The sequence below is a fragment of the Branchiostoma floridae genome, chromosome 5, assembly GCF_000003815.2.
Source record: "Branchiostoma floridae strain S238N-H82 chromosome 5, Bfl_VNyyK, whole genome shotgun sequence".
NCBI lineage: Eukaryota > Metazoa > Chordata > Leptocardii > Amphioxiformes > Branchiostomatidae > Branchiostoma > Branchiostoma floridae.
In genome coordinates, this window is record NC_049983.1 from 22,598,625 (window position 1) to 22,614,744 (window position 16,120).

Below are 16,120 nucleotides of genomic sequence, written 5' to 3' on the forward strand. Positions count from 1 at the left end.
TCCATTTTTTTATCCAGTTGTAGAGATTGAATTGTATTTGAAAAATAACTGAGGTAACTTAAACGTGAGCGATAAGAGGTCAATATAGAATAATGGAACCATAATCTGGTCCATAAGGTAAAAGTAAGGACCGTCCTGCAGTTGTGAAAAATGAGAATGTTCTGATAGCTCTTGAAGACTATCTGCATATGCTGGTTAGGTACTATGTAAAGCCTAGATGTATCTGTAACTGCTATGAATAGTAGTATCCAAAAGGCCTTTATAAGCTTCCCTCTTGCATGTGGTGTATGATGGAAAAATTAACAATTTTTGTGGTCAAATGTGTTCATAATTTTCAGCATTACCTGCACCTCTGCAGATATACAGAAAAAAAATATTCTGTATGTAGAAAAAGTATGTTGAACCCTGGTTCTGATCATTGTCTGAATGGCCCAAGGTTAGAGCATCTCTCCCTTATGCTGAATGACAGCTGTAGGGAAGTAGCTGTCCTTGGTGCTGAATGTTCTGGTGTGATGCGTAACAGCTTTCCAATGGATATCCACTTTCCAGCATGTTATTTGCCTCATCAATCTCTTTCAAATGAAAGTAATCTCGGAGAGTCAACCCTTATCAGTTCCCATCTATCCTGATGCTGAATAACACTCGTAGTGAATTAGCTGTCCTTGGTGCTGAATGCTACTGGTATATAGTGATGGTCCTTGTCGGGCTTGAAGGTTTTCCGATGGGTATCCACTTTCCAGCATGTTATTTGCCTCATCATTCTCTTTGAAAATATCTTTGGAGAGTCAACCCATATCACCCCACTTGTTTGTTCCTCCGTAGGTGCGTTACTGGTCCGACGACGACCCTGACAATGTCATGGAGAAGACATTCGAGGGTGATGAACCCACAGCTCTGATCGACGGACTCACGCCTTTCAAGAACTACAACTTTACTGTAAATATTTTTCAAATATCTATTTTTCATCAAATATGTTTTTATTACAAACATACTTGTGCTAGCATTAACAAGGGTTAGGATTTTGTCTATGTAAATCACATGTGCACATTCATAGTTACCTTGACTGATCCTTGCTTTACAGTATATAAAAGACGTGAAAGCCAATGAATCATAAGAAAAATCTTGTACAGGAAACCTAAATTTTGTGATCTGAACTTTCAGGTTAATATCTAATGTATATTACAGCTTGGATGTCTCACTTAAACTTTTAAAGGCATTGTATTAGTGCAGAGTAAGGAGGGCATATGTAAGGCATCAGTATCTACAGATAAAATGATATCTCTGCATTTGTTCAGAACTAGAGTATGTCCCTTTGTATGGTAATGCAGCAATTGTGGTTTTTCCAGGTTGTTCCTTACAATGGGAAGGGAGACGGACCACCCAGCAGTCCTCCAGTGAAGGCCTCCACTCCTGAGTCAAGTGAGTCATGATTTTACAACTTATTTAGTAAATGGAATGGCATGGAGATTCTTTACTCTTGTAAATTCATCACTAGGAAGAGAATGGTTGGTTCTGCCAAACCTACATGCCGTTCAAACCAGTTGCAGTAGTTAGATTGGGACAGAAGGGACGTAAAATGGGGGTCCTGTGTTCAAGGCAGTGCCTCAAAAATGTTAAATAAAAGGGCTAGCAACTCAAAACTAAAAATAGACCCTGCGGCCCTTGAGCCACTAGAGTCTGCAAAGCTCTGAACTGAACAAACACATTATCAGAACAATGAAAGTTCAGCTGCTCAGTAAATAAATGGGTTCCAGACACATTTTCATGACATTTCCTTTTCCATGACAGCCCCTGGAGCACCTGGTGCCTTGAGGGCCAACGTTGTGGACAGCAAGACCCTGGATGTGCAGTGGGAGGCCCCTCTGGAGCCCAACGGTGCCATCACAGGCTACCTCCTCACCTACAGAACAAGTATGTAAAGTCTGAGTCAATATTAAAGCCTACCAGCCTGGGTAACATCCTTGTAAGACACGATGCAAAGGCTGCTGAAGCAACTAGATAAGTTTTGTCAATGCTGGTACGTTTCAGAGAGCATCCGCTTTCTTTCATCAGTGACTGCACCTGCTAGCCCCATTGGGGTTTTCTTTCTTTTCCTGCTGTGTACTTGCTCAATTATCTTTTTAATTGTAAAAGATATTCTGAATGAAAATGATTGATCTTCTAAACATGCTTTTGTGACTTTGTTTAGAAAGGATAGATTTAAATCTTATTCAAATTTCTTTGATCTTTTAAGACACTTATATTATAATTAGAACTACTATGTCTTTTTCGAACTTTGTGAATATTTGCTTTGCAATATTCTACTTACAGCATTGGAAATGCTAACTGTGCTCTGTGTGTGTGTCTTTCTTGTGGATTACGTTTTCTCTTCCTACGATCTGTCCTTTCTTTCTGTCACTCTCTTCACACTTCCCTCCTTCCTGCCGTCTGCCCTGCTGTCCTTTTTCGTTCTTGTTTCATGCCTTCACGTTTTTGCCTAGTGCCAGGACCAGGTGTTCCGGAAGGGCGGTTGGGAACCCCTGTGGAGGAAGTTTTCGACGATCCCGCCAAGACCAGCGTGAGGCTGGAAGAGCTGGACGAACAGACGTGGTACCGAATCGAGCTGCGGGCCAAGACGAAGATCGGGCCGGGCGATGTGAAGGAACTGGAGACCTCCACTTCCGACCCAGCACGTATGTGATGTTGTCGTTATTTGTTTACACCTTTTTGCTTCTAACAACAGTGTAAGCTTTTCAAAGCTCTAAATGCTTTCAACACATTTAAACTTGATAATACTTAACCAGCAGCTCAACAGTGGCCATCAGGTGACAATGCTCACAGCTATCGCTATGATGCACAGGCAACTGAGTTTGTGCATATAAAAACATATCTCAACTTGACTCTGCTTTTACTCTGAAATTATGCTAGTACTGTTCAAATTAGCCTTTTGTTATTACAATCTGAATAGTTATTGACACAAAAGCCAACAAATGATTTTTAAACCTAAAGTATAACAAAACAGGGCAGTCCTGAGTTATCAAGCTATGCTTGCACGTAGGCAAAATACACTTGTAAAAGCAGCTACTAACTGCTAGCATCCAAGTAGAACCCAGTAGAATAATTTCTGCACATGCTTAAAGAACTCTAGGCTTTAACGATAGGCCAACTCTAGCATGTGCTGTAACTGTGCTGATAGTGTGCTGGTCTTACTCGGCAAAATCTCTCATGTACACTGCTATAGTAGCATCACTGCCGCCCAAAGCACAACACCCTCCACTAGCTTTCATCTTCTTCAATCTCCATACTGTCTTCTCATTGCCTTAACTGCCAAGGGAACCTTGCTCCGAAGGTCGATTGAAAAAAAAAACTAAATCAATGAAATTTGAAATTTTCTTTAAAAAAGCTTAAAACAGAAAATCAAAATTCTTGCCATTGTCTTACAGTCATGAAAGTGTGAGTTAACACTGAAGTACCTTGGCAGTCACTCCTCTCTAACCTCTAACTTTTAACCTTTCTGACCTTTAACCTCTTGACCCTTCTTACATTCTGAAGGGGAAACCCTGAACTTCGCGTTACCACCACAAGGTGTGTTCATGTGACCTTGACTTTCTCATCTCTTACACATCATCGCACCTACTCATAACCTTGTACTCACATTTAGTTTCAACACCCTGTTTAGTCGAAACTAGACGGATTGAAAAGTCACATCATTATAATTTGAATCATGTAACAATTTCTCAAGCAATATTTTGCAAATGATCAGACGTTATTGGATGCAACCTGAAGCTTCTGACCGTTTCAAAGATCTGTCTAGTTGCTTGAGTAACTGTTAACATGAACACATTGTATTCTATTACATGGATGTCTAACCTTCATTTTTGCATGATACATACTACATATAAATAACATTCAGCATCTTACTACAAACGACGAAGAAGACAATTGAGGTGTAGCTGTCGCTTGTCCTAGTTAGTTAGATCCGTATTGACGTTTATGTAACACCCTAGAGTTTCAAGCTGGAATCCTGCAAACTTCCAAAGCAAGTTCCTCCCTATCAAGTGAAATGGAAATTTTCATGATCTTTCAGTGCATCTGACTTTGCTACAAAGGGGTATAATGTTGGTGTTTGTTTTTGGTCAAATTGGATGTGGAAATTCCACACAAGTTGTCCAAAAACATTGTTGATACCAGGAACATTTCAGCAGATTCCAACGTACATATAGGGGTTGGTTGTTTGTCTTATGTTTACCTTGCCAAATTCAGCTGAGACTACCACTGTCATGACAACCACTGACATGGCAACCACAGAAGGGGCGGTTCCCCTAATTCCACTAGTCCCTGACGGTGAAGGAGAGTTGCCAGATTCAAGCAAAGGTTAGGGGGGCTGTCTTCCCCGGCTTGTCTACGGTTTGCAAAACTTCTGGCTGAATGTTGCCATGTTGGTCTGAAGAAATATCCTGTGCATTGGACTGGCCAGTAAATAAAATAAAGAGGGCTTATGGTTTGAAGATTTGAAGATGGAACAAAGCATTGACCTAGCAGCATTTTGCAAGCAGATGTCACGGTATATGACTTTGTATGAAATGGCCTTTTGGTACGTGCAAGCGAAGTGGATTTGCTGCTTTGAAATTTGAAGTAATGCCAGTTCACCTTTATCTGCAAGGTAACCTATATCCATTGTTTTTAAAAACAAGGTTTTTAGGGATGCCAAGTTGACGAAAGATTGCAATCTTTTTGAAACCAACATCCGTTAACTTGATATCCCTAAATACTCTGCTTTCTTAAAGATAACGGATATAGGAAAACCCTGCAGATAAGGGTGAAGTAGCGTTACAAACTTTCTGTAAACTTAGTCATGGTATTAAGCGCTAAACAAGCGTGCACTTACATGATATTGGAGCAGAAGTGCACAAAAAAGAAAAGTGCTCCATCTGCGCAAAGCTATGCGCAACTGTGTGAGGCATGGCTGTGTGTTCCGAATTTGAGGAGAATCATGCACTGTTTTGCTCCAGCAAAGCTACTCTCTGGGTGTTATATAAATGGTATGCAGCAGTAGTAGTGCTGATATAGCACTGTCTTGTATCCGATTCAACTGCAAGTTTTCTGCACAGAGCATGATCAGGATAATTTGATATACACAAATAACACAACAGGTACTATAGAATGTAGCTTTAGTAGACTGCTAAATGTTTGGATAATTTAGAGAGGATTGTAGAAGGAGATGTGTGAAAATGTTTAGACTAGAGTAAAAATGCCTAAGAAATTAACAAAATAAGTTAAGCTTTACTCTTTACTGTATACTGTAAAACTTAAGGAATTGGCCATGTCCCTCAAAATGGCAGATTATGCTCCCCACACAATCCTTTTCTGGTCTGTTCCTTCTAACAATTCTTAGCCATGAACAAATATAAATTTAAACATATAGTACATGTAGTTGTGTGATAGTTCATTGATTGTTGAAATATCCAGGCATGCAGAAAAGGTTTGTCTTTCTTTCCTTGCACCTGTGTCCCATGTCTCAAATTAACACTGTGACTGAAGGTAACAATGTTTTTAGTTGTTCCTGTTTACTAACCTCTTTTGGAGAGTTATCCTAAAGGGTTTCTGTAGTTTCGGTCTTTAATTACCTTCCTTTTTTAAACCAGATGAAATTGTCAATGTGTACATTGCTGGGAGATAATATTTATCAATTCAGTGAAAAGTTAAGACAGTCCTGGCCCTCAAAGTTCTTTGTACATATCCAAGTGTTTATCCCTAGCCAACAAAGGGCGACTATCTGTGCCCTTCCTCAGGGCAATGTAGACTGGTTCTACTTTACACAACAGTAACGTGTTGCTGCTGGAATGTAATTAAGTATGTGGTCCCAAACATGATGGTGTACCGGTACAAAACCATTTTTCTTGTTGGACTGGTCCCCCAAAAAGGGACCTGATAAAAATCATTGAAACGGATTTTGGACCAAATAGAAAATGAACATATTATATTGGCCGGCGTTCACATGTTTCGGGGCTTACCTGTCCAATGAAATGAATTAGCATTTAACAAAAGAGAAGTAGAGTTTATAGTAATTTCTACCTAATTTCCAGAGTCAAAGTTGGTCTCAAGACAACCATTTTCAGTCCACCCCAAAATTTTCAGACGAGGTCATGTCATTCATGGTCAAAATAGTACCAGTCAGTAAGTGCCCAGAGGAGAGGAAGATAATAGACTGTCAACCAAACGTTGGCTAGGTATAAATACTTGGCTGTGTATGCAGAAATTATCATCCATTGAACCTTCAACCAGAGGAAACTATTTACAGAAGTCCTGGCCCTCCTTTCATCCATTTTCCCTTCTTTTTGCAGCTCCGCTGAAGCCGGAGACTGTTGAGATCCTGGACACGGGAGAGGACTTCATCAACGTGTCCTGGGTGCCGGCCAAGGTCGGACCACGACCGTCCCAGTTCTACGTGGAATACAGGGAGAGAGGTAAGAACTAAAGTGGAATTTCAAGTGCAGGCAATTGCAAACTTATACAAGTGAAGACCTCTACATAAGGGCCACCCGGACATGGCACTAGGTACAACAAACCTGTACAACTATTCCTCTACATAAGGACCATCTTGTCATGGTGGTAGATTTGATGATTTCCCCCCATTTACACAATCATTGAGAATGCTGTTTACAGGGGCCACCTGTGCTCAAATGCCAGGTTATATTGGTCCCGAGTGGCTTTCTTGGGTAGTTTTGACTAGTTGTTAAGACATTGATCGGTCACCTATAGTTGAAAGTAGCATTTTTTTGTTCAGGCCAGACTTATATTTTAGTTTATATTACTTTCTCTGTATGTCTGTTTACAATGTTATGACACAGACAGTTCTGTTTTTCTTCAAATTTGTTTGCTGCATGTCTGCAGTGATACGCTTTTGCTTCATTCTCTACATTCTTTTGTGCACTTAACATTGTGTGTCAAGTGTTCAAAACTAATCAGTTGTCTTTTCATACAGTTTGTTTATTGTTTTCATATTTGCTTTGGCCAAGATTTATCCTCAGTTTTGTGTTTCTTTTCCAGACCTGCATGCAGACGATGTTGTTGTCAATGGTAAAGAACAATCACTAACTGCATGTCATTTATATTAACCATCTCTCTCATATTCATTCAAGCTGTAACAACAATGCATGGATTTTGCTTGTAACTTCCTGCCTGCAAATGGTGTCTGCTCCAAGATTTGGGGCCATACCAATTTATATTCTTGGTCAAGTACATTAGTAACTGAAAGAGGTCAAAATGAAAACAGAGGGACTTGAATCTATTAGTTCCCAGAAATTGTGTTTGCCTTACTTTCATCCATATTTTTTGTTGCGCCTTTGCAGTTGTCCATTTCATAAATGGTTGTCCGTCTCATAAGAGGCGATGACCGTTTAGGAGAGGGAAGATAGCTGCGATTCAGTTCAACCATTTTTTTCATTTCTTCGAAGAACCAACAGACTAAACTGGTGTGGCCTAATGGTTGTGAGGCTTCAGTGGGGTTTGTTCTCTCTGAGGTTGTCCTTCAGCAATAACCAGCATAACTTTTTGTACTAACATTCATTATTGTACTGACCGTACTATATTATACCATACTTCTTTCATGGTGGTGGAGTCACCTGGCTTTAACCAAGGGTGAAAAGGTGTTAGTCAAGCTGTATGCCTTGTTGGCAAAGGTGTGCCACTTGGGACACCCATATGTTCCAACACCACTATGTTCTTTGACAGCTATGTTCTAAATATTCTATGTTCCAACATCCCTATGTTACAATTTTGTAAGCTCTAACACCTTAACTATGTTCTGACCACACTATGTTAGAATGCCCCTATGTTCTGACACCCCTATCATAGGGTTATGGTTATTGGAACAAAGCGGTTTTGGAACATTGGACTATTGGAACATATGAGTGTTCAAACATAGGGTCGTTCAGAACGTAGGATTGTCGTAACATGGCGTCATAACATGAGGCTGTCGGAACATAAGGGTGTTCAAACATAGGGGTGTTGGAACGTAGAATTGTCATATTAAAACATTGGGCTGTCGGAATATAGGGCTGTGGGAATATAGAAGTGTGTAACCGTGCTCATGCCACCCCCCTCCCTCTCCCCAGGCACGAACTCAGAGCAGATGTGGCTTCAGACGGAGAGTGTGGATCCTGACCCTTACTCCGAGACCCTACAGAAGACCATCGACGGCCTCAACCCAGGAACCAGGTACCAGCTTCGGGTTGTCGCCTCAAACAACTTCGGAAAGGGCTGGACCGACATCAAGGAGACGACGACTGATGGAGATTGTAAGTTTCACACTCATTCTATATGTTCATTTGCCGCATTATTAGCATGTATAGCCAGGGTTACCAACTACAGGTACATGTACATGTAACCTCAACTGTCATAAACCTTGCTTTGTTCAAAACGTCTTGTTTCTTAAGTATGAGCTAGGGCTATATGAACGCCATGTTTGGTAAAAAGAGCTTGTGTGCATCTTGCAGTCATTGCTAAATACTTGTGTATCAATTGCTTTGATAGATAACATTGTAAAGAAAGTGAAAAAGACTGTTCTCTATGCATTGCTGTGTCTATGTGACTGTGAATTTTGTATTCCGAACATTGTGATCATCATGAATGCATCTTGTTCATCAACAGGCATTACCTTGTAACATGCATCCATTGCTCCATTTACTAATGGTTTATTTTCATCATTTCTTGTGCTGTTGCAGTGTTGAATGGTGTGAATCTTCATTATATACAAGCTGATATAACAGCCATTTCAGATTTAATCATTTAATGTTACATCGTCATGGCTGTTGTCTGTGGAGACCATGTCCTGTGAATGGGACCCAAGGCCCCCTAGGCTGTGTCCCCCACACCATGCTGACATAACTGCCATTTCAGATTTCTCATGTACATGATCGGCATGGCTACCAGCTCCTGCTGTCTGGGGTGACCCTATCCCGCAAGCAGGGTCCCAAGGCCCCCTAGGTTCTAACAGTTGAAACCAAAATTTCTCTTCCAGCTCCGCAGGCACAGGCAGCAACTCCGGTCGGCCGCCAGGGTTGGTTCATCGGTCTGATGTGCGCCATCGCTTTGCTCATCCTGATCCTCCTGATAATCTGCTTTATCAAGAAGAACAGGGGTGGAAAGTACAAGGGTCAGTCTCTACGCATTCTTTTATCTTTTAATACTTATTCCCGGCATCTTGTGTGGTTTCTGTTTCCCCCTGCAAGCTCCTCCCGCCGCCAGGATGACCCCGGTTGGTCAGCAGGGCTGGTTTATCGGACTGATGTGCGCCATCGCGTTCCTCATCCTTATCCTCTTGATCATCTGCTTTATCAAGAAGAGCAGGGGTGGAAAGTACTCGGGTCAGTCATCTCTCGGAGACGCGTTGCCACGGCAACGGCGTCTCCATAGTATGTGTGCCCAACCCCTTCCTACCTCTCGCTGAACCCGTCCGTCACCTGTCATGCTCGTAGCACTGACCCCTAGTCTACCTGTCCTGGAGAAGAGAGCCTCTGAAGTTATTCTGAGTCAGCTCCTATATCTATAAGCTAACACAGTCTATCGCATCAAATACTAAAGACTGTGTATACTGAAGAATCCTTACTGCTAACAATATGGCAAAATCTTTTAGTATCTGAGATAGAATGTTAGCAAAGTTTCTCACGTTAACAAAGTAACAGAACGATGTTCTAGGTGATCTGAAGCTTAACTGCTCAGATCTTGCAGTCTTAGAGTCATAGAAATGTCTGTCTTTCAAAATGCATATAGTAGCTTCTATCAAAAGACTACTATAAAAACTGAAATATAAGAGTGTGTACTGTTCCTTTCGTCTACTGTACATGTACATGTAAATGCATGATTTACTGTCCTGTAAATGTGTTGAGTCTAGTTTTTATGAAACGCTCTGGTGCAAATTAGACTAGAAGTCCGCTTTGTGAAGACTGTCAAGCCTGAGGTATTTAAAGCCCACTTGATTGTATTACCTGAGGTATACTGTATCCAGGATAGCCAGTTAGATACCCAGGACCTCCCCTTTCATTTAGACAGACTGCAGCACACCACACTGAGAGTTTCCTTTTGTCACTCCCTCATTCCATCATTTTCAAGGGAAGCCACAGAGATGTCAGCTATTTGCATGTGCATGGTACTCTTTGTTGGCCTGTATTGATATTGCTTATAAACCACAAAACTCAAGAAAACTCTGAAAAAACTGAAAAACTTTAAAACTCGAGAAGAAAATTCTTGAGGAACACCAAGCTCAGGCCATCAAATGCCTCTATCTTACACTTGTGTTACTTTTCTTGCAGTGTCTGAGAAGGAGGATGCACTGAAGGGAGACCCAGAGACGCAGCCAATCAAGGACGACGCAGGATTCGGCGAATACCGTCCAAGGTATGAGGAACATGCAGTTTTGTAGGTTTTTTATGTGTGCAAAATTTTGCAAAAGAATTGGACTGGGGAACGTAAAGACTGTAGAGAGTATGAATCCTGGCTGTTGTTGCTTGTCACATGAAGTACAAAGTATTTGTCTAAAAGAGCAAAGATATTTTCCCATCGTTGTTCTTCTGTCGGCATCAACGATGACCAGAGACATTATGTTGTACATTGAATGTGTAGACATTTGTATTGTACTTATTGTCTGTAATGTACCCTCATCTCATCTACCTAGTCTTAGTCAAACTATTAGACTGTTGTGGCACCACAGAAGGTCTGACCAGTACCAGTTTTCTCAACCATTCTTGGCTTACAACCACAGATACACTCCCTTTTCCTGCTATTTCTGACAGAAATGTTCTATAATCTACACTCCTACAGAGAATCTCCCGACGAGGTGATGGCCAAGCCCCCGACCGGCAGCATCCCCTCTCTGACCGGCAGTGAGAAGGAGCCCGGCAGCGAGACGGACAGCATGGCGGAGTACGGCGACGCCGACCCCGGCATGTTCAACGAGGACGGATCCTTCATAGGTCGTTAGAACGGACTTTTCTGGCTTCACCACCCTCCCTCTTTCCCTTGCTACATTGTACAATCCTCAACAAATTGCTACATTGTACAATTGCTACATTGTACAATCCTTAACAAAATTGATATTTGATAGTCCATCTGTTCAACGAGGACGGATCCTTCATAGGTCGTTAGAACGGACTTTTCTGGCTTCACCACCCTCCCTCTTTCCCTTACGCAGCTTTGGCTACAATGTGCAATCCTTCACAAAATTGATATTTACAAAATGTAACAGTCCATCTGTTCAATGAGGACGGATCCTTCATAGGTCGTTAGAACCGACTTTTCTGGCTTCACCACCCTCCCCCTTTCCCTTATATGCAGTTCTGGCTAATCCTGGCAAGGCTGAAATACTCTGTAGAATGAGATGGAAACTTCGCAGTCCATGAGACTGGACTTTGTGGCTTCGCCCTTCCCTTTCCCTTCCACAGCTTTGGCTAACCAATATAATGTGAATGCGGCACAATAGAATTGAACTATTGAGCACAGCAAAGCAGTTTTAAGAGTTTTGATAACAGCAAAATGGATCCTCTTTCACAGTCTTAGACTGGGCTATGCTGCTCCTCCTCCCTCTCCTCTCCCTAGGCAGCTTGGCTCACAACTTGAACTTTAAAAGCTAGCACAGTGCAGCAAACCCTTCATAGATTGCTAGACTAGCTGGTTTCTGCTGCTTTCCTTCTACTTCTACTTCTTAGACAGATTTTCCCATCCTTATAATGTAGCAAGGCTAGAATGGAATGCTGTAGTGCAGCACAGCTAGGTTTACCTTTCCCTGCTTTGAAAATGGGATCAATGGTCAAAGCAAAAAATTAGAACAGTTATCTTTTACGTTATACTATTTTTCCAGTAGTTATATATCTATTTTACATCTTAGTTTTACGTTTGTCCTTTAATGCTCCTTGATTATGCTCCATTACCTTGAGTTAAAATTTTGTGTTCTTGTTGCTGAACGAGCACTGTGTCCAAAGTACCACTAGGGCTTGGGTTCAGCACTTTCCTTCTTCGTTACCTTTCTTTCCTGATTTTCAAATAGCATTTTCTTTTGTTGTAAAAATTACTGTTTTTCTTTTGTGCTGAACTGGACACTAAAAAGACTTCTCTGCCTGGTTTTGTTTTAGGTCAATACGGAGCCGACAAGAAACAACGGCCCCCAGAGGAGCCCACGTCACCAGCGGCGTTCTCAACGTTTGTCTAGTTCCAAAAAAAAATGACAGACAAAATTGTCCACTAGTCGATAATGCTAGAATCATGTAATATAGGAATTAATTGAGACAATGGTTTGTTGTGGAGCGAATCGTCCGCGGATGGACGGCAATGCTTGGCCTGACTGTTCCGATGCAAATTCAGGGAACTTCACTCATGTATTAATCTACCCACCACCTGGGAGCCCTGTCAGGCACTGGAGTGTCCTGGACCGGACAGCCCCTATCAAAACAGGCACAAGCCCAGCATGCCATGGACATCCACAGGAACACGACTCAATTTGATGATTGGCGGAGACTTCTCCCATGCAGGGCCGCGAACGGGAGATTTTGCAGCTACTCGTTACCAAGGAAACGTGTAAATGTACTGTCGTCCGAGTGAGCTGTGCAACGTAGCCTCTGTAGCAGGCTACGGGCGACGTTTCGATATTTTATTTTCTGGTAACCCACTGCAAATGCAGAGAAAGCAGCAATCATAAGAACACAGCACTTAGAAAATACTACATGATTAGCATAAAGGTGAACATGGATATCAAAACGTCGCCAGAAGCCCGCTATTAAGACTATGTGCAACATTTATATTGTTGGTAGAGGTCTAATCAGCATATTTCAATCTACCTGCCTTGTATGCAAGATATACATGTATGATATGGATACCTTTTTATGTTTGTGATACGGTACTAACGTGCCCGTGAAAAAAAAAATGTGCAAGACTAAGGTACTACCACTATTATAATTATTGATTCACAAGCGTGCATGTCCGGTCTTGTGACACAGCAAAAGGTAGTGTGAAATTTGTGCTTTTATGATGTGAATTTTGGACCAGGTGCTATACTCTGATAGTTACATGTAACTTGGGGGGATACTTAATTCATCGTGTGAGGAAAAAAAAGACAACAACGAAAAACAAAATGGTGTAAAACAATTGTGTATAGGATGTTGCAAACCCGAATACACCATATGTGTAATATTCTTGGTAGATGATTTTGCATGGAGTAACAACTCACCTTGAGACCAGGAAATTCAGCTGCCTTACACCACAACCATAGGGACTTTGGGGCCAGTATCGGAGCATGACGTCCCCACCTCAAAAGGCTGAACACTTCTGCGTCTTGAATTTTTAATTTTGTTACAGAATTTTATTTATTACTTTTTTATTGCTTAGGAGACCTGAAGCTCACTTCGACGTTTGTGCTTCACAAATATTTTTTTTCTTCTTCAAGGCCACACTTTTCTAGCAAGGCTAGCATTTGTTTATAGAAAAATGACCTAGTCCAAAATTTTAAAGAGATGCTAGAACAAGGCCTTATTGTTTGTTTGTTTGTTTTTAACTGTCAGATGAAGATTGAGAAATCAGATGTTTCTATATTTTTGGCCGTTGTTGATGTATTGTAATATATTGCTTGCCAGTCTTTACAGTATAAGACTATCGTTGTGTGTTGAGACGTTTTTATTATGCAAAGCCAAAGCTTGATGCTTTAATTACTTTGAAAGATAGCTGCCTTACACATCATGTCACTTTTTGAAGTGCAAATTAAGATAGATAATTAAGATTGTAATTTTTACAATGTTGTGTTAGATTTTGGTTGATGCTACTACTACTACTAACTATCTAGGAACAACTGAAGTTGATGTAAGACACATAATTGATTTCTTAAGGAGTCCTGAAAGATTGTTACTTTTGTTGCAAGACGTTTGATTGATTATCTTGTAAAGAATTGATGTAGAGTGTGTACAGTGTAGTTTTAACTTTATTCTAAGTTCATGAAGTAACATGATCGTCATCCATATAGTGTATAGGACTGGTACCTAGCTTTCATACGAATCTTGTCAAATTCATTTCGTATACCATTTGGGAACGTAGAAATCGTACCAAAAATGCCCACTGCACTGTTTGGCAACATCCAAATCATGCTGAAAACGTCCAAATCATATGTCGATGATCTCTGTCTTTTGTCGCAATAGAGAAAGACAGAGATTGTATGCTTTCTGGGATTTGTATGCATGTTTCCAAACAGTAAACCATGTGTTCTTTCCACATGTATGTGTTTAACAAAATGTGCAGAATTGTAGGAAATGTTTCTGAAAAGTGTACGGAAAGCGTACAGTCCTGTATGAAGGCAACACAAGGCTTTGTGGATATGCAGTTTTACCACAGTAACTTCTCACACATTAACTGCTCAAAAACATGGCAAGAATTGTAATTGACTTGCCACGCAAAGCCACACTAAAACTTAATACCTGTGCCGGTACATATCTTCTCTATATGGCTAAAAAAAAAGTCCAGTTTTGCCTTGAGGGCAAAGTCTCAATTCACATGCCTACATGCCAGACTTTACAGGAAGCTAATTTTTGTTGGAATATATAATACAAAGGAGCAAAGCCACTTACTGTTACATACTTGACTTTTACATTCAAGGGTTTGTTGCTTGATCTTAGTTCACCAGGAAAACAAGTAGAAATCTTCTAAAAGAAGGCAAAATGAACCAGGCAGTACTGTATACGGACCATCCCTCTAGCAAAGAGACGTTGTAACTATACAAACAAATTTTCAACCGTCATAGCACAAGTATCGAACAGTTGCATGGTTTTGTATGCTGGACTGCAAGAACAACTTGCTACATAAAGCTTCAAAGAGTTTGTTGTATCCTTTCATCTCTTCTCTTGAGTTCACATCAGGTAGAATTTCTATTGATGAATGTAATTGAATAGAGTTAACGAATGTAGCTATATTTTTACTTGTTGCTGATGTAGTGTGAAACGCAGTGATGGCCAGTATCTGTAGTCAGACTCGAGAATTTAATGCTTACGAGGGCAAAACAGCAGTTCAGTGCAGTTAGGGAAGTATAAGTGTATTTAATGAGTGCACAGCCATACATGTTGGATACGTAATGAGCGCCATTGTTGTATAAGTGCAAGTCTGCTATCTGTCACCAATGAGAAAATTACATGTTCATGTGTGGAGTTTCTTGGCTTGGTCTCTTCTTGACTCTTGCGAGTTCAAATGATATGCAGAGCAGTTAGTCTACTGAAAAATTATCCTAAAATAGAGTTCCACGAACACATCCCTTCGACAAATAACCATGCCTTTATTCAAGACTAATTCATGTATTACTAAGGAGTACCTACCCCAATAGCAAGCGACTGTATGAATGTGTGTTACTCACAAAGTCTACCATAAACATAAACTTCTTGGCGAAGGTGACGTCGACAATGAAATTTTGTACACTATTGTGATACTTTCCAGTGCAACTTTCATAGTACTTTGTCAAAATCACGTAGTCTCTACCAGACTCTGGATTGGCCGAATAGTAAATGAATAAAAAAATGATGATGGGGGGCTTTGGCCAAGTGTCTATTGACATTTCTCTCTTTCTCAGTTACATATGTGACAAGTTTGAAAGTCCTATCATGCACTGCAGTGGACTAGATAGGGGTCAGGAAAACGAAGGTCGAGGTCGATAATGGGTCTCCTGGCGACTGTCTACAAAACGTGTCCTATAATGTGGTAAACATGTTTCAGCCAAAAAGAGCAATCATTTACAAGTATGATTATACTTCACGAAAAAAAGGATCGAACGACTCAAAGGGGATACAAATGCAAGAAACAGAAGTGAGCCGAGGACTCGAACTTCCAAGTCGCCAAAAAGCCCAGGGGTCAATCTTGGATTCTGGGCCTGATACAGGCATTAACGTGCAAATATCCTGCAAATAACCCGTCGATGGACAGAAAATAATGGTTGGCTACCATTATGTTTCCTTCTGATATTTTGTTGGTATAGGTGTCGGGAAAGCAAAGGTCTTATGTTCGATAATAGGGCTCTTAACAACTGTCTGCAAAACGTTTTCTATAATGTAGTAGACCTGTCTAAGTTAAAAAGTGCAATCCTCTACAAGCTAAGAGTCATTATACTTCATATAAATGGGTC

General features: G+C 40.8%; 1 protein-coding gene across 12 annotated transcripts in view; it reads left to right on the plus strand.

Moving 5' to 3' along the window:
* LOC118415273 (neuronal cell adhesion molecule-like) overlaps window positions 1–15,156 on the plus strand; it is a 101,532-nt gene extending 86,376 nt beyond the window's left edge. For 8 of the 12 annotated variants that reach the window (XM_035819731.1, XM_035819741.1, XM_035819740.1 and 5 more), the window contains 12 exons: window positions 823–936; window positions 1,347–1,419; window positions 1,789–1,911; window positions 2,481–2,672; window positions 4,243–4,353; window positions 6,324–6,446; window positions 7,030–7,059; window positions 8,097–8,279; window positions 9,002–9,136; window positions 10,293–10,377; window positions 10,801–10,952; window positions 12,108–15,156. In XM_035819731.1, coding sequence (XP_035675624.1) covers window positions 823–936; window positions 1,347–1,419; window positions 1,789–1,911; window positions 2,481–2,672; window positions 4,243–4,353; window positions 6,324–6,446; window positions 7,030–7,059; window positions 8,097–8,279; window positions 9,002–9,136; window positions 10,293–10,377; window positions 10,801–10,952; window positions 12,108–12,184 — 1,398 coding nt within the window. In that variant the 3' untranslated portion in view covers window positions 12,185–15,156. Of the gene's footprint in view, window positions 1–822; window positions 937–1,346; window positions 1,420–1,788; window positions 1,912–2,480; window positions 2,673–4,242; window positions 4,354–6,323; window positions 6,447–7,029; window positions 7,060–8,096; window positions 8,280–9,001; window positions 9,137–9,212; window positions 9,348–10,292; window positions 10,378–10,800; window positions 10,953–12,107 lie in introns of all 12 variants that reach the window. The other 4 variants (XM_035819736.1, XM_035819737.1, XM_035819742.1 and 1 more) reach the window with 4 other exon arrangements.
* Window positions 15,157–16,120: the final 964 nt, after the last annotated feature.